The sequence below is a fragment of the Chionomys nivalis genome, chromosome 15 (assembly GCF_950005125.1).
Source record: "Chionomys nivalis chromosome 15, mChiNiv1.1, whole genome shotgun sequence".
NCBI lineage: Eukaryota > Metazoa > Chordata > Mammalia > Rodentia > Cricetidae > Chionomys > Chionomys nivalis.
Window position 1 is genome coordinate 23,098,157 of NC_080100.1, and position 24,148 is coordinate 23,122,304.

The 24,148-nt window shown below is 35.0% G+C and overlaps 1 protein-coding gene across 3 annotated transcripts in view; it reads right to left on the reverse strand.

The window, feature by feature from the left end:
- Window positions 1-1,687: 1,687 nt before the first annotated feature.
- The window catches only part of Lmbrd2 (LMBR1 domain containing 2), a 47,917-nt gene continuing 25,456 nt past the window's right edge, over window positions 1,688-24,148 (reverse strand). For all 3 annotated transcript variants that reach the window (XM_057789628.1, XM_057789629.1, XM_057789627.1), the window contains 9 exons: window positions 22,484-22,665; window positions 21,819-21,952; window positions 20,024-20,129; window positions 19,445-19,542; window positions 15,838-15,941; window positions 14,165-14,211; window positions 12,399-12,504; window positions 9,616-9,742; window positions 1,688-7,405 (listed from right to left, as the gene is read on the reverse strand). In XM_057789628.1, the coding sequence (XP_057645611.1) occupies window positions 7,345-7,405; window positions 9,616-9,742; window positions 12,399-12,504; window positions 14,165-14,211; window positions 15,838-15,941; window positions 19,445-19,542; window positions 20,024-20,129; window positions 21,819-21,952; window positions 22,484-22,665 (965 nt within the window). In that variant the 3' untranslated portion in view covers window positions 1,688-7,344. The remainder of the gene's footprint in view (window positions 7,406-9,615; window positions 9,743-12,398; window positions 12,505-14,164; window positions 14,212-15,837; window positions 15,942-19,444; window positions 19,543-20,023; window positions 20,130-21,818; window positions 21,953-22,483; window positions 22,666-24,148) is intronic.

Genomic DNA, 24,148 nt, shown 5'->3' on the forward strand with positions numbered 1-24,148 from the left:
TTGCCATTCTACCCTGACCAAACGTCAGAGAGTTGGAACTTATTTTTATTCCTTCAAGGTTATTGTCTGTTTCTACCTCAAAGGTCCCTCCTAGAATTTTGCTCTCAAGGTTATTGTCAACAGGTGTGGCTAATATCCAGACCTTGTATTTCAGGAATAGAGAATTAGAGCTATTTCTACCCCAAACAAAAGTCTAAGGGTCCAACTAAGTTTCTATTCTCTTAGAAAGGTAACAATGGATTCCACCCAGGGAGTGGTTTGCCTAAAGAGTGTTTTGGTCTAGGGTGTATGACATTTTTGTTCTAGCAAAAGAATGTTTACTAAGAATGTAGCCCAAGATCTTCAACTGGTGAAAATTTCCTTGTATTGTGTTAATACAGTTTTTTGTTTTGTTTTGTTTTGTTTTTTATCTTACTCCTACCTTTTGGAGTAAGGGGTATTTTAAGCAAATGGAAATTAAACATGGGCGATTTTAGTATTCATAAGAACTTCCTTCCAATACTATCCTATGTTTTCTGTTTTATTATTTTAACTCTGAAAGACCTCTGGAGCGGGGAGACTCTCACTCAAGTCTCGGGATAACACGACCCCCCCCCAGGGACTCACGAGAGACCTTCCTTGCTACAATCACGCGAGGTTTATTGACAGGACAGGAACCAGTGCACTGGGGCTGAAACTCATTTCCCACACAGGGGTCGAGAGTTCGACCCCGGGTAGCTGGGAGAAGGAGTATTTAAGGGAAGAAACCATCCAAAGGGGGTAGGCAGAACATCATTGGAAAATTCCGAAAATACCAGTGATAATCACTGTTTCTCAAGATTATAATCTAACTTTATCTTCAGCTAGTTCCTGAAACAGAGTCACTAAACTGGTTAATCTAGATTTTTGATCCTTTTCTCCCTGCTTAGATTTTTTGGCTTTTTTTTTTTTTTTTGTCTGCTAGAGGGGTCTGGATTTATCCAGGTCTTTCAACTCGTGTCTTTATTCTCTACTTATTTTCTAATCCCCATACCCCTACTCTGATAAGTAGTATTTTTGTCGAAGCTGGTCTCCCAGAAATAGTTTGATGGTTAAGGGAAACATTCAAGGACCAAAATTAAATAAGACAGGCAAGGATTTGTGCATGTCATACATCTATGTGGCAGATGATGATTATTCTATGTATTCAAGAGATGTCAAACGGCTCAGGCCATTTAATTGGATATAACAGACTATTGTGTTTTTAAAGGATTTTTAAAAATAATAGTTCTAGAAAACATATAAGAAAAGGAAACTGACAGTTTAGGTCTGTTTGTGTGGTATAGTGAATAAGAAGAGTACAGAAGACAAATAATAATATGCTCTACTTCGAAAACAAAAGGAATGGAAGCGTGTCTATATGTTGCTTTTCTTGGTTAGTGAATAAAGAAGCTTCTTTGGCCTGTAATAGGGCAGAACAGAGCTAGGTGGGGAAAACTAAATTGAATGCTAGGAGAAAGAAGGCAGAGTCAGGAAGAAGCCATGTAGATGCTGCCAGAGGAAAATGTGCTGGAAATTTTCTGGTAAGCCACAGCCATGTGGCAATTCACAGATTAATAGAAATGGATTAACCAAAGATGTAAGAGCTAGCCAATAAGAAGCTAGATCTAATAGGCCAAGCAGTGATTTAATTAATACAGTTTCTGTGTGTTTATTGTGGGACTGGGCAGACAGCAGTCTCCCATCTACAAATTGGCAACCAGGCAGGACAGAAACGTCTCTATTTTCACTGTCACTAGCATGCACATTAAGCTTCTGTTTACTTCTGTTTTCATTGTAAACACATGACAGAACAGATACTAAGAGTATATCTGTTTAATTATCCATCTTTAAATGTTCTATAAAATTTGACAGTGAATTATAAGGAATAAAGAATATCTAGATTGTCTCAAAACAGTTTAATCTCAATGGAAGATGCATTAATAACCAGCAATTGTAGCTCATAGAAATGTAGTTTATTTCATGCAAAGCTATATAATATCCTATATTTTAATAATGAATCATATAAACACTTTGAAAAATTCATTACATCACAGTCAGTTACAATACTACAAAGGAATTGTGAGTCAATGAGTTTGTCAAAATCAAACTAAGGAACATTATGCATAGATAAGGCCAAAGATGCTAACTTACTTACTAATAGCACTTTGTAGTTTTTTCCAAATATAGATTTGAAAATGTAGTGGGAATCTACAGAAAAATAGTTAAATCTACAACCTACTGGCCAGGTAGGAAAACATCCATTGTTACACATCCAGTAATAAAAGCTGATTAAAGATAACCTTGGCATCATGCACCCCAAAAATGAAGTTACCATTTTGAAAATTGTGATTGAATACAATTTGAAAAGACTTATGTTCTATTTCATCTAGACAATTGAATTATATGAAGGCAAAATACCAAGCTCTTTATCAATGCAATGTAGAAATTAGGCTTATTGTATGCTTTTCCTGGGTCCTGGTATTTGTATACATACATACGAAGAAATGAAGGAAATGCAGGCATGTTTCAGATTCACATCAGAGTACTGTACTTCAGAATACTGTACTAAGGCAGTATGTTGGGTCAGAACTTATTTATGGATGACTTTAAAACTATTTAAAAGCAATACTACAATTACTTAAAAAACATTTATAAAAATTAAATACCAGGAAATAACATCAATAATTAGAGCTATTTGTCCTTTTTAATACTATAATTTATATATATTAGGTTATAGTATTTAAAAGATAGATACACATATTCTCTATCTTCTAAAATGATAAAAATCCTTCAAGTTGTTCCCAAAATACAAAGAAAAACAAATCCATTGGATTGTTTTAAAAAATAAATAAATAACACATTCTCTTCCCTACAACTTGGCATGCCAAACAGGGAAGAGGTTAGCCAGTATTCTTTTGCTAAAGACAGAAGACTTATGCCGTACTACCAGCTCCAAATGCTCTGCACATTAGCGTGCTGTGCACTTGTTCCATGTATGTCTGTCACAGCCAGCTACTCTTCCTACTCATTTGGACCAAACACAGTAAAATTCTTTTACAAAATTATTTGTAATCAACATACCTGCAAAAGAAAAGGTTTTTGGGAAAGAAAGCAAAACATCTTTTAGGATAGTGAATGCAGAATTATACCAAGTCTTACTTTATTAAGAAAAATTTAAATTATAGCAAAATCTCACCTATCTCAATGGATAAATCCTTTAAAAATGAAATTTTGTTGTTGTTGTTATGCTGGCTAATATGGAAGCAAATAAAGGTGAGAGCATGCCTCCTTGGCAGTGGAAAGGAGGGTAGTGCCTGCACCACTGGGCTGGGATCCAGGAGCTGGAAATGGGGCTAAACCTGCCTCGTCTTCCAAATGTCTAGCTACAAAAAGCAACTGATTTTATGAGTTCCTTTATATGATAAATATACAAATTTTTACAGTGAAAATGATTTTTCCTGCAGTGCCCTCCTTTGTCCCCTAGAAGAAAGTGCACCGAACTAGTACACAGCACATGTCTATTCAGACACTGTCCACTGGTTCAGCAGCCTGTTTTACTCCTTAGGTACAATACTGCTATTTCAAGTAATGGGATTTTAAGTCAGAAGTAGTTCCTTTTGAGTGTACTGCTCATCAAAAATAACTGTGTACATAAAACAAACAAGAAAGGAAACTCTGTCAGCATACTGGAAATCAGATGATAAACAAGAGAGGAAACTGTCAGCATACCGAAAATCAAATGATAAAAAGAGGTGGGAAAGGAGGGAGGATCAGAGAGTGGGAGGCACAAGAGAAAGGCAAACCCTAAACACACTTACTTCTTAGCTTTCAAAGGTAAATGCACACAGTCCATTGCACTTTGAAAATTCAAGTGTGCTATGACTCTCAGGGACTTGTTTTGTCTCAGTACAAATATACTTTCATCTTTGTGATTTTTCAGACATTCAAAATCTAAGACTAAATCTTACTTTTATAACCGGAACTGTAACTATTCGTTTTATTTCCCCCTTAATATGGTAATCAATATGCTATCAAAACCATTCCTTAAACCTATCAAAAATATAATATGACGTCTGTAAATAAACATAAATGAAATCTGTCCATTAGCATGCTAAAAAAACTTAAAAAAACAGAGTGACTTTCCCACCTATTCTTAATTTGGACATACATTATGTTTAAATTTTAGATCAGATGATTTAAATGATAGAGGCCAGAAACATACCAAGCAGCAAGACTTCTCTTTAGATGTTTAGACAGATGAATTTGATCTGTTTTTATGATGGGAACTTTTCATACTTTAACTCTTACCATTTGTGTGAACTGAGACCCTCTTGTGGGATGAAATTATTCTAAAACTCTTGTATGAATGTGGCACAGTAGCAAATATTTATGATTAGATTTGTATTTTGACTCTTATTTAAAATAATTGTACAAAAATGAACAATTAATAAAATGACTATGAAGTTGTAAAAAGTAAATTAACAATACATATAAGTGATTACTGAAATTTATAGATTTTTTTCCTATATACTTATTTTGAGTTATTAGTTTGTTAAATGTTCTTAACTAACAATTATTTTAAAAATATTGATTTAAGTGCTGTGGCACATGTCTTTAATCTTAGAACTTGAGAGGTGGAAGAGAAAAATCAGAAGTCCAAGGTCATCCACAGTTATATAGACAGTTCAAGGCCTCCCTAGGCTACACATAAGACTCTGTCTCAAAAACAAAACAAAACAAAGTTTTAGATAAGTCTAATAAAATATTTCTTAACATTTAAGAAAGACATAAAAAGTACCAGAAATAATTCTTTAAGAAAAAATCTTGTACATAAAGCATATGAACTCTATAGTAATATTTTCGTGACTGTATCTTTACATGTTATAAGTGTCTCAAAAAATAAAAACATTATATAAACTATCAGTGGTTTACACAAAGTATCTTAATAAATATAAACTTAATTCCTCAGAAATAAACTCAGACTTCCAGTATGAAATCATTGCCTTCTAAACTCAAATTTACCCAGCAAAGTAACTTTCCTATATGGTCACATACAAAATTCTGTAAGAGAAACTCTTTAAAAATGTGAGCACACTCTGAATCACAGAAACAATAAAAATTCACTGTGGAAATAACTCAAAAGCCATAACGAAACTCAGTATTTGTGAAGCATATGTATACATATACATATATGCATATGTATCTACACACGTTTCTATTACTGTAACTTTAAAGGAAAACACCTTTAACACATTCCTACCAATTTGTTAGTGCATTAGCAAAGTTAGTTGTAAAGTTGGACATTTCTTCTCTTTTTATCCTTCTAGTCCAACAACAGCATCTGAGTATTAAGAAAAAAATTTAACAAAAAAATGTATTTAAGGAAAATTATTTTAAAGTAAATCCACAGAACAAATGATGAAACTATTTCAGCATCTTTAGACAAATTAGTTCATTTTGCTTTGGGGACTTCAAAGCTTCTCAAAGCCCCCTTACTTACTGTGATAATTGTCCCTTTCACCTTCAAAGGACTACACAAAGAAAAGTACAAACAAACAAAATAGCCCAGGAGAAACCCCAGCACACAATCATCAACCTAACCCCCTCACAACAGTTTCGTGAGGTAGATCAGTAGGTAAGTAGCAAATGTCCTTCATTCTGAAAATGAAGAAATTGAGGCACTGAAAGGTTCCATGATCTGCCCAAGGTATTCCAGGAACCAATCATAAAATTATAAATAGCATTACATTATCACTGCTCTGGTCAACTGCCCTCTGGCCTCATTTCACAGTAAAAGGTTATATGCATTATGTGTCCTTGAATTAAGCAGGCTATGCAACCTTCAATTCAGAGTAAATCTATCTACTGATAATTGTTTAAAGGGGGATCTATTTGAAAGGTTATCAAAAATGCAGTCATTAAAAAAGAAAAATAATGAGGATGATACATCCTTCCTTTCAGTACCTACATAGAACTACATTCTTTTTTTTTTTTTTTTTTTTATTTTTCGAGACAGGGTTTCTCTGTAGTTTTTGGTTCCTATCCTAGAACTAGCTCTTGTAGAACAGGCTGGCCTCGAACTCACAGAGATCCGCCTGCCACTGCCTCCCGAGTGCCTCACCGCCCGGCCTAGAACTACATTCTTAACATATGGCAATATAACACTTGAACACTAGGAATAACTGCAAGGAAAATGGGTGCGAGACTGTCTGGACAAATTTAAGTCTGGTTATTCACATAGAATGGATTCTGTAAGAGACAAATATTTCAGGACCATAAAACAATACCTGCAAACATGTTGCACTCAACCATGTTCATGTTACAATAAAACACTGGCTCTTTAAAACATAATACCCAACTTTGGCTTAAATGCAAAGGTTGAAACAACCAATTTAAAATAATAACCATGTTTAACAAAGAAATTATTATGACATATTTCTATTCTAATACATTTTTCTGATTTTCCTAAGCTGTAATTTTAGTGTTAGCAATAATTACAAATGGATTATTTTTCTTTTTACCTATGAATAGCCAGAATAGCCAAACATTTCCTTTTTAAAAAGTATTAACAGGTATCATTTGGGGATCTCTTTGGAAATAAATAATTCACCATTAATATTTATGATATTTTTGGCTGGAATGGTCAGTGTCAAGTCATTATGCTTAATGCTAAAGGTGAATTTTTTCTCTGAAATGAAAATCTTTTACAAAGCAATAATATCAAAACCATAAAAAGTTACCACGAAGAATGAAAAGAGTACCACATCACCCAGTTAGAATACACATGCTAAAGACACTAACACCATCAACTGAAGAATAATCCTAATTTTACGTGCAAAATCCCACTAATTTGTATACAGATCGGAAGTAGAGTTGTTTACATTCAGTTATGTGTAATAAGAAAGCCTTATTTTAAGACATGGGTTTTGTAAATACAGTAATTAGCTGAGGTCTCAGTTCACTTTCACTTCTTTGGGAAATGTAGGTTGAACAAATTTAAATTACATTTATAAAATTCTGGCTTCCTTGGACTTTAAAAGAACTCTCCTGGAAAAAAATTAACTTGAAACCAGCTGTGTTCTGTTTATCATGAATTAAACCCTTCCACTTAACTCACTTCTGAGGCAGACACTTCAGATGGAAAGCAATAAATCCTATCAGAAAAGATGACACTCTAGTCAACAAATAATCTAGTATTCTTAAGACGTGATCTGTTTTCAGTGCCATTTTTGTTATCCTTACTATTCACAGACAGTATAGAGGAATTGTAGGGCACAATCATGTTCATAAAGGCTGAGCTGATGCGATGACCTTGGTTACTTGAGCCATGAATTTCTTCAAACTTTAGATATCTTCAAATATTATGCTGGAAGACATGGAGAGATATCGTCCACCAGGTTGATACCTAAAAGTAAACATACAAAAATGATATAAAATATCAATAAGAGAAAAGAAATGTGAGAAAACACTAAAAGTGATCATAAAATTTATAGTAACTGTAAAACTCATTCAATCACTAAAAGTAGATCCTATCTCCCAAAATTATAATCCAAAAGGACGTAAATGTAAATCAACCAGCAGCTGCTCTGAAGCCTGATTTTATATATATAGAATATATATCATAGAGTGAAGGACATAAACAAAGTGAGGGAAGTAAGACACATTTAGGAGACTGCATAAATAAACACATTACTTGTTCAATAGAGAGTATTCCAAGGCTTTCGCTATTTATAGGCACTAATATACTAAGCACTTTTAGCATGTGAGATATTTTTATGTTTTTATTTTTGAAGTTATCACACAAAGTAATGGGTTTCCTTATGGCACGTGCACACACAGACACACACAACCATGTTTTATTCATACTCATTCCCTTCCTCGGTTATTCCCGACCCTGTTGTTCCCTGCTTCCTGGTCCCCTTCCTCTCCACAAGCAGTCTTCCCTTCAGCTTTCACATGTGGCCATCACTCTCCTGTTTATCTCTTCCAAACCACTTAAGATCATTTCCTTTTCTCTCACAGTCCCCTTCTTACTTTTATTTCCTTTTATATCTGGCTTATTTCATTTAATGTGATTTTTAGTTACAAATATTTTCTTGCAAAGTCATGTTTACACTTTTCCTTATGGCTGAATAAAATCTTGTTGTATATATGGATCACCTTTGTTTAACTTTTCATCTGTTGGTGGACATTTAGGCTGGCTCCATGTCTTAGCTACTATTAATAATTAACAATAGATACAGATGTGCAAGTGTGCTTGGTATGCCCATTTAAGCCTTCCGGGCATATAGGCAATGGCAGAGTTGGGTCATATAGCAGTTCTATTTTTATGCTTTTTGTTTTACTATTTTTCATAGCAAAACAACTGAATACATAGGACTTCGTAGTCAAAGTCCTGGAGTTAAAATACCTGATTTCTTACTTATAAACTGTGTGACTCCAGGAAAATTATTGAGCCTTTGAGAACATTAATCCAGTAAGAATTTTTGCAGTAAAAGACAATTTTGTTAAAATGTTTATATTAGGTCTGACATCAAAACACATTAGCTATACAGATATGGCTAAAGATAATGAATTCCATAAATGGGACTGCTAAATAGAGATATAAATAAAATCATGATTCTTTGTTCTTTGTCTCAATTCTTTCTTATTTCTAATGTCACTGCTATTACATAAAGATATCTATTTCAGTAATAACTATAGAATGATATAATTTTTTTGTTTGGTCTTTGTTTTTCTTCAGCAGAGCTCACTGTATTTCTGATTGTGGCATGAAATTTACAATGTGTTCTAATGTGGCCTCAAACTCATTTTGCTCCTCATGTCTTAGTTGTTCAAATGCTAAGATTACAGGAGATGTCATCACACTTGGCAGAATGTCATAATTTTTAAAAATATAAACTAGAGGGTATAAACAGGTATCAAGTGCTAAGTACAAAGCTTAGTTGGTAGATGCTGGCCTAGCATACACAACTCTTTGGGATTAACTCCCCAGTAATAGACAAACTGAGTGCGGTGGTGAATTCCTGTAATAGGAGGTGAAAACAAAGATCAAAATCATCTTTGGCCACACAGCAAGGTAGAAGGCAACCTGGGCTGGATGAGACTTGTTCTCAGAAAGCAAAACAAAACAAAAAAAGGGATTAAATGCTACTTCAAATTTTTGAATTAATAGTGAAAAGGGAATTTCTTTTTCTCTTGTTATACATCTAATTGGGACCTTGTGCATACCAGGCAAGAATACTCCCACCAAGCCCAATATTTTCCTCATGCTTAATCATCTTTATTTTCAATTTCAATGAAACTGAAATTTATGCCTGGCAATGCATAAGCATGCATGGACAGCCCGTGTATGGCGGTTCTGTTGAACTTGTCCATTTTGAGTTTCATAGTTTAAGTTGAGAACAACTGACCAGGTCTCTTCCTCAAGAGAGCGTCAGATCTCATTATAGATGGTTGTGAGCCACCATGCCGTTGCTGGGAATTGAACTCAGGACCTTTTGAAGAGCAGGCAGTGCTCTTAACTGCTGAGCGGTCTCTCCAGCCCTTTCAATCTCAACGCATCATTAAAATTTCAGAGGCACACTAGAGTCAGGTGACACAACCAGAACTTACCTTCCTGACTCAGGTTCCAGAGAATCATCAGTGAATGTTTCTGCATTAAAATCCAAAGGTTCTGCATCCTGGAGAAGTTCTATTCGGTCTCTTTCAGTCCTGTTATTAGCCCTGGTGTACTTGGATGCTGTTCAAAAGAAGAAAACAATGGCTACTTCTCTATTATCTTTTACTTATGGATCATAGAAAAAAATCAAGGCTGCATCTAAAAGCTGGTTATAAAGACAAGAAACTTAAGTTGCTTGGTTCTTAGAAAATCAGATTCAAATATAACAGTATAATACAAAATAATGAAGACAGTTTCTTAAGCAATCTAGCTAGTGTAGTGGCATTTCATTTGTATTTTATAAGTTCATAGTAGGTAGTGTGAAGATTTAGAATCTAAAAATTAGAATTCACATTTAATTATGGTATGACCACTGATATGGGATTTCCCTCTGTATGCTGTGATTACCATTGGTTAATAAAGGAACTGCTTTGGGCCTATAGTAGAGCTATAGAAGAACAGAGCTAGGTGGAAAAAACTAAGCTGAATGCTGGGAGAAAGGAGGCAGAGTCAGAAGCCATGGAGTCTCCGCCAGAGACAGACTCTGAGAACTTTACCCAGTAAGCCACAGTCTTGTGGTGATACACAGATTAATAAAAATGGGTTAAATTAATATGAAAGAGTTAGCCAATAACTCTTAAAATAGAGCTAATGGGCCAAGCAGTGATTTAATAAATACAGTTTCTGTGTGGCCAGGAACCAACAAGCAGCCTCAACCAACATTACCACCTTGAAGTTGTTCATCATTAAATCATACTTTATTTGGTTTCAAATTGAAACTTCATTTATTTTGGCTTGAAATTTGAGACATAATCACTTCAATTCTTAAAGATCTTGGAGGAAATAGAAAGTGGTAAGAATGTGATCAAAATATATTGCATAAATAATTAAAATAATAAAAAATAAAAATTAAAAAATGGTCATCCTTCTTTCCAAGTTGAAAATCTTACCTACAATATGAAATCCACACTTTGGAGCTGACAGTATCTGTTTCTAAACTGTCTGGAAAGCCTCTTATGAGCCTTCTCATGCTTAAATAAAAGTCATGAGAAAAATACATCATCCCAAACATTCTCTTACACCACTGTCTTACTCTTTTGCTAATAAAAACCCCCTTCTTCCTGGTAACTATTATTCATTTCTAAATACCGAGCTCAACTTTTTATTACAGAAATAATTAGTATAAAAATCCATCCCTAAGACAGAATCCTTTTTTACTCCCCCCAGGTATTTCCTTTAGCATCAGGTGTATAGTCTTTGTAACAACTCTCATGATACGTCTGCAACATCATTGGAGTCTGCTATCAAAATATCTCTAGTAGTTCCATTTAGCTCTTTTATATAATTTCCAGCTGTCTGGTAAAAATCCCTTCATCTCTTTATGCACATTAACCAAACTACTCACTATATCTTTTAACATACTAATTTGTTATTTTCATCAATGAACTGGCTGATAATTCTAAAACTTTAATTACTTTTTTAGGCCTAGTATGTTTGCTTTTTCATATTTTGAAGATGGTTCATATTTTACTTTCTTACATAACTCAGAACTTTTTGTTAAAGGCCAGACATTTCATTTAAAAGAATACAGAAGTTAAGCCGGGCGGTGGTGGCGCACGCCTTTAATCCCAGCACTCGGGAGGCAGAGGCAGGAGGATCTCTGTGAGTTCGAGACCAGCCTGGTCTACAAGAGCTAGTTCCAGGACAGGCTCCAAAACCACAGAGAAACCTTGTCTCGAAAAACCAAAAAAAAAAAAAAAAAAAAAAAAAAAAGAAAAAGAATACAGAAGTTAAGTAACAGTTATGCTCAGAATGGGGCACATCTCTTTTAATTGGGCCATTGGTGTTAAGGGATGGAATTATCTAATGTGTATTTATTGTGAATTTAGACTCTTCCTTAGTTCTCTTAAGTTTACACATTTCAGATTTTCTTTGAATTTAGATGGCACTCAAGTACAAATGGATGTTCTCGTTACTTGTTGTCCACTCTCAGACCATTAGAAGGATACCTGTGCTTCTAGTCTTCCTCTAACAGCATATTCTTGCTGTGTAATTGAACAGCTGGGTGGGAAAGGATGCTCAGATTTCCTGCTTCAGCTCATTCTCAAACACATCTCAATTCTTGACAATGTTGCTCCTTCAGCAATATTTCATCTTCACCAAAGACAAAACTTTGTCTCCTACATAGTGTGAAGTCCTGTGCAAAAACAGAGTTCCTGGCATCTTCCCAAGGGCAGAGGACTTGTTTCTTCCTTGTGTTAGTGACACACAAAGGTTTCTTAACACACACAATGGTAGAGAACTTAAACCTAACTTTAGTCCTTCCCTAAATTATGAACATTCTAGGAACAACCCCCCCCCCAAAAAAAAAACCAAACTTTTCTCTCACTGTATATATGGGAAAGCATTTGAATATGAGTCAGCCAATACCTAAAAAAAAATAAATGAATAACTTACATCAATCAGAAGAAAGGCAAAGAAAAACAATAAGATAAATAGTAGAAATAAGTACCTCCCTAGAACATGCCTTGGAAATAATTTGGTTATTTAGATTCATATACTTACAACTACTTATTTGATGTCCCATTTCCCCTTTCTTAAACACACTAAGGACTATGATAAAGAGAAGTTACTGTAGACATATTTGTGAATCCAGAGATGGGTACAGTTTCAGTTTCTATATAACACAAACATTAAGAAAATAATCCCTAAGCAAACTATAAAATAAGCTACTTACACCAATTGGTAGTAGTATCTGAGAAATTCGACTCTTTGGGGTCAGGATGAACATTTCTGTTCCTAGTGGAATCTTCTCTGTTGTGTCCATAACGTTCTTTCCATTCCTAGAGAAGAAACCCACCAAATATATAACAAAAAGTTACACTGTCAACATTGTATATGCAGAGTATTACAATTTTTCATCAGAAATCAACATAATTTTAATGGTATCTTTAGAATCAATTTTTATAACTTTTAATTTAAACAAGACATTTATGATTATATTAGCACATTAATCTAAAACATCAAAAATATTACAATAATAGCAAGCTTACCCTGATCATGTAAAAGTTATGCTGTAATATACTTCTACTTGAGCAAGCTACAAATTCTAGAGATCTGGTAAGTCATTTCTGATAACAAAGCTGTACACAAGTATAATAAAACTGACTCATATAGACAGGAGTTATCATGAAACATAGCATGATCTCATTAAATGAAATTCTATACATTATACTTATTTAATCGGAATGGTCATTTGAAAGCCACCTATCCACTGTTTTGTACAAGCAGGGATACACTCATGGCAGACATTTTTGGCCCTTTGGATACATTATATTTTATGTATATGTAGTCAGTCTATTACAAATTGGTAAACTGAAAGTTAGAAAGCCCAACACAGGGGTTCTCAGCCTTCCTAATCCTGGGACCCTTTATATAGTTACTCATGTTCTGTTGACCCTAACCATAAAATGATTTCCATTGCTACTTTATAATTGTAGTTTTGCTACTGTTATGAATTGTAATATAAATATCTGATAGGTGACACCCATGAAAGAGTTGTTAATCTCCAGGGGCCGTGACCCACAGGTTGAGAACCACTGTCCTAATAGAAGGTGAACTCTATTTCCAATAATGTCTACTATTTGGTTCTAATTATGAAATAAATAACAAATCTATCTTTTTAAAGTATTTATTTATTTTAAGACAGGTTCTCATTATGCCCTAGTGCTATGTAGCCCAGGCTGACTGAGCACTCTGAGAGCTGCCTCTGTGCTGGGATAAAGGCATGTACCACTATGCCCAATATACAATCGCTTTTGACATGGCATATACTAGAACATACAAAGACAATTATGACATCTTCTCTTAGCTACTAATTCCAGGGTAATACATTAGTGTCAATATACTGTAGAAATTGTGAATAGATTTTCTTCTTTTTTACACTCTCTCAAAAAGATTTGCTTCAGCAAATGGAGGACTTACATGGAATTAAAGAGGAAAATATAAATGCCACATTTTAAAAAGCATATTAATTGTAAAGCAACCCAATCTTCTTTATTATCAAGGCTTCATGAATTCATTAATTGACTAAACAGTGATTGTATGCAACAAAGTGACGGATGTTAGACTCAAATTAAGTTACTACTGACTTTTTAAAAGAACAAATCTGACAGGATAATGTGTGTATATAAAAGTATTAAAATTTTCCTTCTTTAAAAATACATCCAGGGATGGTGAGATGGCTTACTAGTTAAGAGTACTCATTGCTCTTCCAAGTGACTAGGATTCAATTCTTAGCCATCTTTAATTCCAGATGCACCAGGTATGCATATGGTACAAAGGCATGCACTCAGGCAAAACACTCATACACAGTAAAGGAAAAAAAAATCTTTTGTCATTTGCTTATTGTTTCTCATCTTTAATCATTTACTCCAAGAAAGATTCTTATGGTGTTTCCTAGATATTTCAGTTAACAGCAATTTAATAAAATATTGTACTTACTCTTCTTCGATTTTCACCTTCCTCTTGCCTTTGTCTTTTTCTTTTCTCTAAAGATAAGAAAAATGGCCTCAAATTTGAATACTGATTACTTAGATACAGAAAACCGAAGCAAGGAGAACAGACTATGATACCCACAGCTTACTACAAAGTAAAAGCGATAGGTTACTATTAAAGAGGGCCTGACAGTTCCCTCATGACAGAGCTGATGTTTCCTGGTTTTGCTAGAGATGGCTTTGTAGCCTGTCTACCGTTAGCTCTCCTTCCTCAGGATGATCTGAAATTTGTTTTTCTGTAGCTTCTATTCTCATATTGAACTTTTCTTCTACGCTAACTTTATACTTTCTGTATAATTCTGTTCTCATATAAGGTCTTCAGGTCATACATACAGTGCTTGGGGCTCTATGCCCTTAAGACAGTCTACAGAGTGGTGGTTTTATCAGTTGTTCTCTCAGTGCCTCCCAACTCACCAGTCTTATCAATACTAGGAAGGGAGTGCTATGCCAAATACAGTATCACATCAAATAGACACTACCTTCCTAGGAATGCATGTGAAAGCGAGATTCTGGAGACTATTAAACAATGTCTCCAAATTAAGGTTTTCTGTCTATCCTACCATCACTTGAATAAAAGAAAACTTAATACATTCCACTTTGTGAATGGGTTTTAGAAAGGCTCTAGGTATTTTAATAGTACACATTCGCATACCAATGATCATTATATTCTAAGAAGGAAAAAAACCAGTTTGAATAATTTGCCACATAGCAGCAAACTAATAACTAAATTAATGAGCCTCATAGTTATATAGAACTTGGCAAATATGTTTCAGGACAAAGATACAACAACTCTACTATGGTTTGGATCTTGGATATTCCCTAAAGTCTTGATCACCAGGCTGTGCTTCTGTTGGTAGATGACAGAGCCTTCAAAGAGAGGATCTAATGGAAGGAAGTTAAGTCACTGGCAGAGACTGAAGAGACTACTGGGACCACAGCTCCTTCCTATGTCTCTCATTGCTTCTCTGTCGTAAACTGGCTCACTCTCTTCCAGGATATATTACACTGGTTGAAGGGCAAGTGACCACAGATTGAAATCACTAAAACTGGGAATTAATATAAACTGTCTTTCCTCCCTGCAAATAAACCAGATATTTTGTAACTCCAAGATCATAAGTGGTTATTATCTAGTTGCAGATAAACTAATAATTTACACTGCAGAATTTCTTCACAATAAATCTTACATTATATTTTAAAATATCTTTCTGGGAAAAACATGTATATATATTTTAGGTTAAGCCACCTTTTAATTAAAAAAGGTTTATGTATTTTTTTTTATTCTTCTCTCATATATTACATCCTAACTGCAGTTTCCCCTCTCTCCTCTCCATGCCACCCCTCCCCCAACCTCTCACTCCCACAGATCTACTCCTCTTCCTTTCTCTTCAGAAAAGGGCAGGCCTCCAAGGGATAACAACCAAACATGGCATATTAAGTTATTACAAGACTTGGTACATCCCCTCATATTAAGGCTGGATGAGGCCACCAAGTATTAGGAAAAAAATATGCTATGTTTCTTAAAGTAGATAAAAATTACACTCAAATTTTACAAACAATTTTGCATTTGAATCTTAGCACTTAAAATCTGCCCCCCCCTTTTTAAAAAATGACAAATCTTACCTCGTCTGATTAATTCTTTTCCTTCATCAACTAGATCTGATGTCATATCGTTATCTCCCATGAACTGCTGGAAACCAAGCAGATTCAAACAACGGGTTCCCAAACTAATGGAAGCAGATTTCAAAACAGTATTATTTCACCTCATAAATATTTTGATAAATTGTTCTTTATCATTGTCACCCACATAGAAACCATGATTATTAGGCCGGGCGGTGGTGGCGCATGCCTTTAATCCCAGCACTCGGGAGGCAGAGGCAGGTGGATCTCTGTGAGTTCGAGACCAGCCTGGTCTACAAGAGCTAATTCCAGGACAGGCTCCAAAACCACAGAGAAACCCTGTCTCGAAAAACCAAAAAAAAAAAAAAGAAACCATGATTATTAGTTATCAGGGCAAACTGCATAATAATGCTTTACACAGTCCTTCTTTCTCTTTTTTAAAAAATGCTTATGTCCACCCTTGTGTGAAGTTTCATGTCTATAATCGCAATATTTGATGGACTGAGGCAGAATGACTGTCATGAATTTAAAGCCAGCTGAGACTATAGTAAAACTTTATCTAAAAACAAAACAATACAAATTTTATGTTGTATATTTTACTCAGTAGACTTTTTATATTTATACAGAAGTAAACTGACCAAATTATTAGCACATCTTTAGAAAATAATTATACCAGAATGCTAAGCAATGAATATAATAAAATCAACTTGTTCTTTTTAAAATATTCAAAGAGAAGTTATAATACCAAAAAGTACAGATAAAAATCAGTATTTCTACATACAAAGATTTCTTGTTTAGAAAATCTTTTGGTTTCTGAGACATGGTGCCACTCTGAAGTTCTGGATGTCCTAGAACTCACTATTTGGAACAGGCAGGCCTCAAGCTCAGTCTCTCAAGTGTTGTGATTACAAGCTTAAGACACTCTGCTTGGCTTAGAAAAACCTCAGTTATGCAAACTTTAATGTTATGCTTTGTTTTCCCTCAAGAATTAAAGTTTCTATTATATATTGTAAATGGTCATTCTATCTTATCTAGAGGCTAATTACTTGAAATGTTATTTGTCATTTATCATACAGGATAAGAACACTTTAAAAGCATGGTACACAAGGGAGGAAGCAAGAGATGGACAGGCAAAATTAATACTGCTAAAATCCTACTGTGGATCAGACAATTCACTCATATTTAATCCTTACATAACCCTAAGAAATAAATATTTATTTTTATATGTATAAAAACACACTGAGGGCCAGGCGGTGGTGGCGCACGCCTTTAATCCCAGCACTCGGGAGGCAGAGGCAGGCGGATCTCTGTGAGTTCGAGGCCAGCCTGGTCTACAAGAGCTAGTTCCAGGACAGGCACCAAAGCTACAGAGAAACCCTGTCTCGAAAAAACCAAAAAAAAAAAAAAAAAAACCACGCTGAGGGACTGGAGAAATGCGTGTGTGAAGAAAGTAAAACAGCTGATAAAGTGAAAATCGCTGATTTATATTAAGAAATGTGTAAGTATATGGCTAACTCAGAACACATGTAAAAAGAATGCATGCATGGCTTTGAGTAAAGTTTCTGTTTTCTTTGAGACAAACTGACATTATCATGTTAAGTTCACGATGCAGTTCAGGCTGCTCTCAAAAGGCAGGATCTTCCTGCTGCTCGCTTACAACACACACCATTCCTAATTTAGAGAGAAACCTTTTCGTGTGTGTGTGTGTGTGTGTGTGTGTGTGTGTAAACGCTATTGGGGAATAAACCTAGGGTGCTGGGCATTCTAGGCAACACATCACTGAGCTACATTTCCAGCCCCATAATGATTATTTTTCAACAATCTTCTTTCTGATTTCTTTTTTTTTTTTTTTTTTTTTGGTTTTTCGAGACAGGGTTTCTCTGTGGTTTTGGAGCCTGTCCTGGAACTAGCTCTTGTAGACCAGGCTGGTCTCGAACTCACAGAGATCCACCTGCCTCTGCCTCCCAAGTGCTGGGATTAAAGGCGTGCGCCACCACCGCCCGGCCTCTTTCTGATTTCTTATATTAGGATTTTGTATTTGACAAAGCATTATCCTTATTTATATTATTTTGAGTGACAAAGCCATTTCATCTCAAAATGCTAACATTCCCAATATGACAATTAACAGGAAAAGAAGTACTTAAACTCATGATGTTCCATTAATACTTTTATAAAACTTTTAAATAAGGAAACATATAATCAAAATAGCATTAAACATATAAAATCTGCTATTGTTTTTTTCTACCCTAAAGGCAAAACAGGATCTTGCTGTAGTCCATGCTGATTTTGAACTTGAGATCCTCCTGTCTTAGCCTACAAAACCTTAGAATTGTAGACACATGCCATGATGCTCAGCTAAGTCATATTTTCAATTATAATCTTTTAGTTATTTTGTTTATCAAAAAGTAAAATTTTTTAACTTGGTAGAGAATTTAAACATGATTGCTCATTAACCTACTATTAGTATGTTAATATGTTATTTATAATATTTATGCACTAGCAATATAGGATTTAAGTAAGTTAATAACACTTTCATTAGAAAAGAAAATTAATCTATATTTATACTAATGAAATGTTTTTATAAATTTGGACATATCTTGGGACATTGAAGCAGTAAGCAGGCGCAGAAGTATAAAGGTGAGGAATAACATATGAGAAAGTAGAGAGAAAAGGTGCTAAGGCAAGCATACCTTTCCATTAACTCTTTTTTATTGAGAATTTTGTATATGTACACAATGAATATGATTATTTATAATCCCGACTTTACCCCTCTTAACTGTCTCCAGGTATTCTTCCTAATACCTCCCTACCTAACTTTATATCTTTTTCTAAAACAATAATCCATTAAGCCCAATGAGTGCTTCCCATATATGCATGGATGTAGGGCTAGCCACTGGAGCATGGGAAACCTACCTCAGCCTCAAAGAAGAATGTCTCCCTGCCAGAGCACTTATCAACTGCCAAAGGATCCTCAGGAAGGGCGGGGCCTGGAGATCGATTCCCATCTCTGTAGGAACTATTGCTGGCTTGATCTTGTATGAGTCTTGTATGGGTAACTGTGGCTCATATAAATTAATTACTGTAATAGCTTTAATCTTTTTGAATCTTACCTTTACCAAGATTCTATAATTTTCTCTGAGCCCACAAGAAGAGTAGCCCATGCACCTTCTAGGCATAGAGAAGTATTTCTCTTTCAACTTTACACATATGACCTGATTATAAGTACTCCTCACCTGACCCTTTGTGTTGGCTATCATCTGCAGGATTTAGAAACCCAGCAACAATTATATGGAAAAAGCCCAAAGACTAAATTGTGTTACTATAAAGAAGCTAGATGTGAAGGGGTATTATATACCATGCTGGTTGTCAGTATCACAGTCCAGGACTTTAGAATTAACACCCTACAATTAATCTTATCACTCTGTAGCCTACAAAACTGGAACAGAATGACTCAAACACTCAAAAGAGGCCTTCAAATTACCCTAGTTCGCATAACCTTCCCAAACACAAATAACTAAAACCAAGCCAGTAAATACTCAATGGTGTTTTAGGGGAAGGGATATCCATATCCAACTAAGAGCATGAGAAAAAGAAATGTTAAGTTTCCTACCTAAAATACGTAGCAATGCAGAGAATTACCACCAACATAGGATAATATATATAGAATCCATCTGCAATAAAGGATAAAACTTTCATGGAACCCATGATCTGAAGAGCAAGAGAAGAGTTAAGTCAGCATAGTTCCGTATTTTCATTCCTTTCCATCATTAGAAAATTTACCCACAGGAAAATATATCAACAAACTAGATTTCTCAAAATTTAGAAACAAAGTATTAAGTGGTATGCATTTTTAAAACTTTTTCCTGTTAAGGCTTCTTTTAAAGAAGTCTAGTATTTTACAACTACTACAAAACCATGGGCATTAAGAACATGCATATAAATGCTAATGCTACTATGAGGCAGGTTTTAATGCAGCGCATCTAAGTAATCTATATGAAGGAAAAATTTTTTATAATTCTAAAAGGAAAATCACTTTAACCCCATCATTAGTAATCACAATCATAACCTTTAGGCAAAGACTTTAGTGATAAAAGGAGTTTCATAATGCTACTGAGCCCGTCTACTGACAATAGAAGATGATTCATAACAACACCTGACACAGACAATGAACCTAAAGAGTCATGCTTACAGATGTATACGCAGTTGGCTGGGTATTCTGGTGAGAGATGGATGAATCCATGTGTGTCAATCCCAAGAAGTTAAGACATAAAGGGGGAGTCAAACGGCAAAATAACCTACAATAAACATTTAAAAGCACCAACACATATATTTTAAATATAACAAAACACATTTTACATTATAGTGAAATGTATTAAAAACATTTCAGATCATTCTAATTATAATTTTTATCTATTTGCATATTATATATAGTTTAATTATCTATGTAAACTGCCCTTACTGGGGACACATTCTGAAATCCTATTAAACACATTTCCTTTAAGAACACAAATGCCTATATACTTAACTGCAGCCTCAGAGTGCCTCCTTTCAGCATTCTGGCTAAGATCAAGTATAAAATGAGTATCTTACATTGCTAGAACTTGGGGAACTTGGGGCTGGGAGAATGGAAAGGTTCAAATATAAGGAGGTAATATTGACAAGAGTTCTTCTGTAGTGAGAGAAAGATCTGTGTAGGTGTTGATCACTGTAGGACTCTACACACAAATGAAGGATGGAATCTAAGAACTAATTAAAGTCTACAGTGCTGCTAACAGTAATATGCAATGTAAATTTCCTAGTTTGGTATTGTACAGCAACTACAACGTCATCATGATGAAAAGCTTGAGGAAGGTTACACAGCGTATCTGTAACTTTCTAAAACTTCATGCCATAGCTTAAATATGAAACGAATGCCATAGGCTCATTTGTTGAAGGGTTTATCTTCACTGTGTGGCTCTATTTTATGGGGTGGTGTAACATGAGGAGGTAGGGCCTACCTAGAAGAAGCAGGTTGCCTGGTGTTATGAATGGAAAGATATCATGTTTGGGGTCCTATTAGTCTGTCTTTGCTTCCTAAGTACCATGAGCTGGATAGCACTGGTCCAATACACTATCTTTGCCATTTGTAGCCTCACTTCAGGTCCAAAACAATCAATAACAAGTGATGATAGACTAAAGTCTCTGAAACAATTAAACATAATAAATATTTCTTCCCCTAAGTTGTTTGTATCATGTATTTTGTAACAGCCACAAGAAACTAACCCAGTGGCTTTCATTTTTTTTTTTTTTTTTTTTTTTTTTTGTAAGACAAAATTTTGACATTAGGGGGGCTGGAGAGATGGCTCAGTGGTGAAGAGTACTGCTTGCTCTTTTAAAGGTCCTGAGTTCAATTCCTGACAACCACATGATGGCTCACAACCATCTGTAATGAGATGTGCTGCCCTCTTCTGGCCTGCAGGCACACATGCAGGCAGAATGCTGTACATAGAATAAATACATCTTTTAAAAAAAGAAAATTTTGACAATAGACATTACTTTGAGTCTTAAAAATATCCTATATATCTGACTAATAATAGCCTAGATTGCCTGTAGCTAAAGCCAGACCTCTAAATTTCTCTAGGAAAGAAATGTTTCTCTTAGTGTCCTTAGAAATTCAATTCAGTTTTAGGACACTGACTTTCAGAACATTGTTTACATCTAACATAGCCTCTAAACTTTCAATTGTTCATATACTAAGTTTCAAATTGGTAAATTCAGGCTATGTCTTTTTTCCTAACATAGCGCTCATAATTTAGCAATAAACTTCAAACAGGATTTAGTTAGTGATCACAAATACCCATTTCATAGTCAAAAAAAAAAAGAAAAAAACCCAATTAGTTCACAGAAATGTATGTTCATGCAACATTCATGAACAAGAAATAAAAGATCTATCATTACCACTTAAAATGAAAACATTTCTTTATTCTAAGCTCAATTCTACTTACATGCCACTGAAAAGAAGGCTGTAAGCATCAGTTTGATGATGTGAAGCCAAGTAGTAGTAATTAAATACTCGAATCCTGAACACCGTAGAGTAAACACAGATACTTAGGAAGAAGATGGAAAGGAAGCAAGCAATCTGGAAAAAATAGTTAAGACTGATTTAAGACTTTATTATTTTACTTACTGCCATAAAAATTATTATTTGCCCCAGCTATATTTACTGATGTCCTAAAATATAAATATAAATACAACAATAGTGTCTTTTTTAACAGCAAAGATGAAATTTTGAAAATAAATCTACATTTCAACCAGTTCAACCTCCTAAATCCAAAATTTGACTCTGATCCCTGAAGGAAACTGTTTTACCTATTCTCTTGACAGCTCTACAGGAATACCGTAAGCTATGTAGTTTCACTGACAAAAGAGGATCAAAGTAACCTCATAAAATGCTTTATTACTATCCTATACTTTTTCATTGATCTTCAACTACAGCTCCTAGTATTTATAATCTGGGTAAATTGATGAACATCAGTTTTGGAAGTCTGAATAATAGCAGTGTGGGAAACTCCACCACTTTCATTTTTACTAGAAGAAACATAGGAAAAGATACGACAGCTAAAGTTTCTGCATGAACTGATGTATTTATAGCCGATATGAAAAAACTGACCTCAATATAAATATAATTGTATGTTTTTTCTGCCAGCTGTATGAAGACTGCAAAGAGAGATAAGACAGGAGTCGTGCTAAAGAAGGTGCACTCTGACCACACAACAATCACCGAGAAGATGGACAAAACCACAGCAAGGATCCTGTAAAACCATGGACGCAACAGGCATTCCCAGTACCATTCTGGAAAATACAAAAAAAAAAAAAAAAAATCACATTCAGGAAAACTAAATCAGTAATAGAATATTTATAGTCTACAAACTAGAAGCAATCAGACAGCACAGGGAATGGTAGCAACTCCACACTGAAGAAAGAGATACGATCAACAGCAGTGTACAAACTCATAGCCCATGTGCTTCCTGCTCTGATGCACTGAGGAGAGCAGGACATCACCTTTGTGGTAGTCCTGCCAATGACACACGAGTTGTATCTAATCATGAGGACATGGCAGACTCCAATTTGGGGACAACCAGTACAGAACTAGCCTATTCTGTCCATCAACATCGATGTTAAAAATACAGAGTCCAGGCTGTCTTCCACTGTACTCTCAGCATAATTCCTGACTATTTAAGCATCTGCACGGATGATTCTTTTTCATTGCCTTCAGTCCTCTCCTCTAATGAGCTCAGCTTTTAATACTCCTCTTTAACCTGACTACTCATTCCAGTGGTCTTTCTTAACCATTTATTGCTAACAACAGCAACCTTTCTATAGAGCCCAATTCCTTCCATCATCCTCATCCTCAAGAGGTACCTTCATCTGTATCCAACCATACTGACTGACAATCAGGACAAACAGAACGTTTATCCTTCCATCGTTATACTGTTATTGAAAAGTTTTAAAGTCCTTCCTTCCTTTTCCAGCTCAGATTCCAGTCTTTGAGGATAACTACTCTCCAGTCCCAATTCCTTTACCCTTCCTAGCTTCACTGTACGTGTTTGGTTAAACCACATAGCTTGAGCCAACTCCTTGGTTATTCTGAGTCTGTGTACATGAGTCTGCAGAAGAAAGACACATCTTTACTGACTACTCTCACTTCAGATTACCGCCAGCTTCAAACAGGCCCATAGCACACCAGGACAGTTTGCTGTCAGTCTCATTGTCTTCCACACCATTTTCCACATGACTATTTTGTGCCTTCTTGAAAATTCCTTCTTTGTGTTTACTGGCAACACATTCCTAAGAGTGTATAAGCAGTCAGAAGACTGGCCAGCATTTTTACCATTGCATTTTCTCACTTACACTAAAGCTGTCTGTCTGTCTGTCTCACCTACTAATGCAAGCAAGGTTATTCTGTTTACTGTTCACATTTCCTATCGCATTTCCATTATCTATGAATATTGCTCCAGAGTTCTGCATGGCTTCAGTAATTTTCCTCTCTGTGATGTTATTCCTCAATTATAAGCTACATTTCAAGTTTTTAGTATGTATGTATTTATTTATTTTTGCTCTCTAAGCATATTTGGTCATGTGCACAAATTTATTTTCAATTGTATTTTGTATATGTATTTAAAATCATAAGCATAAATATATTTGAAATTTCAAAAACATTTTTAAAATAATCATTGTGTTGAGAGGAATGCTACCAAATATTATAGAGACAATGTTTTAAATACCATTGGTGAATTTGTAGAAATTTCTGCTAATATTCAGAATGCTGTTTTCA